The sequence below is a fragment of the Gossypium hirsutum genome, chromosome D08 (assembly GCF_007990345.1).
Source record: "Gossypium hirsutum isolate 1008001.06 chromosome D08, Gossypium_hirsutum_v2.1, whole genome shotgun sequence".
Classification (NCBI taxonomy): domain Eukaryota; kingdom Viridiplantae; phylum Streptophyta; class Magnoliopsida; order Malvales; family Malvaceae; genus Gossypium; species Gossypium hirsutum.
The window spans coordinates 3,214,546-3,217,695 of record NC_053444.1 but is presented as its reverse complement, the minus strand read 5'-3'; the positions used below and the strand labels follow the sequence as shown (position 1 = coordinate 3,217,695).

General features: G+C 31.7%; 1 protein-coding gene across 1 annotated transcript; it reads right to left on the bottom strand.

Moving 5' to 3' along the window:
• Positions 1–967: 967 nt before the first annotated feature.
• Positions 968–2,892, bottom strand: LOC107919600 (transcription factor MYB83). Its single transcript, XM_016849032.2, has 2 exons — positions 2,510–2,892; positions 968–2,333 (listed from the first exon to the last, which is right to left on the bottom strand). The coding sequence occupies exons 1-2, from the start codon at positions 2,794–2,796 to the stop codon at positions 1,664–1,666; spliced, it is 957 nt and encodes a 318-aa protein (XP_016704521.1). The 5' UTR covers positions 2,797–2,892; the 3' UTR covers positions 968–1,663.
• Between the last annotated feature and the right edge of the window lie 258 nt (positions 2,893–3,150).

Below are 3,150 nucleotides of genomic sequence, written 5' to 3'. Positions count from 1 at the left end.
TTTTAGTCCACTCATATTCAAATTTTTTATTTTATTTTTCTGTATAAAAATAAATTTAAAAAATATAATATATCTAATACACTAAAAATATTAAAAATAAACATGTCTCAATAAATATAATTTTTTTAAATACACTTAAATAACATTAAGATAAATACAACTTAACAATCAAATACCTCTAAATTAATAATAAAATAAAAATTATATAATATCCAAATAACAACAATAAAATAGTAACAATATAATAACGAAATAATAACAAAATAATAAAAAAATAGTGACAAAATAGTAAAAAAAATAACAGTAGTTTTCTTTTACAAATTCGAGCCGGCTCGGTCCAAAAAATTTTTAATCTTTCTCTAAACACATTTTTTAAATCTATATTTTTTAATTTTATTGGCATTTTAAGAGCATCTCGAGGATTACAATCACCTGTGTTCTTTCATGGCCAACTCTATTTGCATATCCAACATTCTGTCTCCCCTTAGTTCGATAATGATGCTTCATTGTCGACTTTTGAGGTGATACATGCTATCCTCAAGTGGATCAATTGCGGTCCTTTTAGGAGGAAGCCATCCTTTTTAAAAATGGTCGACTTCTTGGATCATTTTCTTTTTCTTTCTGGGATTCCGAGATGTTCTTGAAGTAGCAATTGATAAGAAATGTTAAGTAAGGTTTACACAATTTATAAAACATTTATTTATAAAGGTTATATCTTATTTTTTATTTAATTTATTTATTATAAAAACGGATATAACGTCTTTTTTTTTAAATTAAGTTTATATAAATTTTTATAATTAAAGCTACAAACTATTTAGTTTGTAAAACCCAAATATTATAAGGCCGATACTAATTATACAAATAGACGAAGGTTTTCTTGTACCATATCGTAAAGTACGATACCATTTGAGAGAATAGTGCTAAACACAAACACTAATATAATCAATAATTAAAAAAAGTTTAATTTATCTAACAACATTTCATTAATTTTAACTTCAGAAAACAGACAGCATTAGTAATTTTCTTACAATTAATGTGTGTTTATTACCTTTTTATTACTTGATCATGTTTTTACATGTACATTCATGCAAAATATAGTTCAAATTATTCCCCTAATTTGTACATGAATTTCAAACTACAATTAAAATACATAGCTACAATATTCATGTCTGCCACCGTCTCTCTGCTAATCTCCACCGTTTTATGTTTATAATTTCCAGAAGCTCAAAATTTCCCGAGTCTAAAATGAATGGTCAAATGTTGGTCTTAGTCCCTCTATGATACTTAATTTTAAGATTTAATCCTTTAACTTTAATTTGACATAATTGAATCATCTACTTTTATAATATCAGAGTTAGTTGTCCAAATAATTAACACAGTTAACTATTCCGTTAAAATGCTAATATGGATTTTTCTTAAATTCACCTCTTCCAACACAAAAAATAAAATTCGTGTCAATATGATGAGTTGTAAGAGGAGTTTTTAAGGTGAAAAAATCTACATCAACTTTATAATCGGAATAGTTTATTATTTGGATTAACTAACGGTATATTATAAAAGCAAATAATCAAATTATTCCAAATTATAGTGATTAAACCTCTAACTTTGAGCATAGGGACTAAAACCTGAATTTGAACCCAAAGAAGAAAAGAAAATAATATATTCAGCAATGGAAATTGTCGAGGAAATTAGGAAAAGAAGATATATTATCCATCAATTCCTCAAAATCCCATTCTCCCATTCTCAAGCTTTCTCCATGCCAATGATGATTATTATTTTCTAACCCAAACATATTGTCCACCTCTACTTTGAAGCTTTGACCGTGATTCTTCTCACCAGCTGTGTTGTTGAAGCAACTATTATTGTTGTTATTGGCAATGGCAGCAGTGGTCTCAAGTGGAGGAAGAGAAAACTCCCCTTCTAACCCTATTTTCCCATAATCACCATAAAATAATCCCTCTCCCCAACCACCTTGTGTTGTTGTTAACCATGTTGGCGCATTGAATGAACCCTTCATGTCATATGAGTTATTGAGGTGAGGGAATGGGTCGAACTGGTTTAATGTGACCATGGATGGGTAGGACATGGATGTTGGTGACGAAGAAGACGACGATAAAGAAGCACCCATGATGTCGATGTCGTGTTCGTTCACCGGAAAAATGGCTCCTACACCATCTGTTCTTGGCTGCTCTGATATTGAATCACTGTTGTTTAGCGACGAACATGTGGGAGTGGTGGTGGTGGTTTTCAATCGTTTCTTTAGTGTGGAGTTCCAGAAATTCTTTATTTCATTATCTGTTCTTCCTGGAAGACGAGCTGCGATTTGAGACCACCTGAAATTTTTCAAACCAATAAATCTCAGTGTTTTGTACATTATGATATATACGCATGCATGATATTGGCATTTCTGCATGATATCATCAATTCCTTAATCCCTATGATACACACACATACATGTATCATCACACGCACACACACACACACACATAGAAAGAGAAAGCATTAGAACCTGTTGCCAAGGATGGAATGCAAATGTATAATAAGATCTTCCTCTTGAGGACAAAATGCACCACGCTTGAGATCAGGTCTCAAATAATTAATCCAACGAAGACGGCAGCTCTTACCGCACCTCTGCAAACCAGCATTCCTAGCAATGTCACTCCAACACCCTTGTCCGTTACTCAACATGTACTTCATCAGCTTCTCGTCTTCCTCAGGCGACCAAAGTCCCTTCCTCAGCTTCACCTTGTTGTTGTCTTTTCCCATGTTTGGTGGATCTGCAACAGGTTTCCTCATTTGCTGGTGAGCCCCTTCAAGTTTTTCTAATTAAGAGGGTGAATTTTGTGGGTTGTGATAATAAAGAGAAAAGCTATGTAAGGGGGAATGGACTGGTATGGAATGATGGGTTGAATATAAGAAAGAGAGAAAGATCAAAGAGAGAAGGCTTCATGGGGTGGTAATGGTGATGATGATAGTGATGGTTTGGAGTTTGCTTTAAACTTTGAATATGAATAATGTATAAATAAATATATGATGGTTAATTATGGTTTTAGCCCTTATACTATGTTAATATTTGATATTTGATCTCTTTCCTTTAATTTGACATAAATTTATTTTTCTACTTTTAATAATGTTATTAGTAAGTGCAAA

Bases quoted from the DNA above. Each gene is read 5' to 3' on its own strand.
- LOC107919600 (XM_016849032.2), bottom strand. From the start codon at position 2,796: ATGAGGAAACCTGTTGCAGATCCACCAAACATGGGAAAAGACAACAAC. The intron at 2,334-2,509 runs GTTCTAATGCTT...GAAAAATTTCAG, and splicing joins CATTCCATCCTTGGCAACAG to GTGGTCTCAAATCGCAGCTC.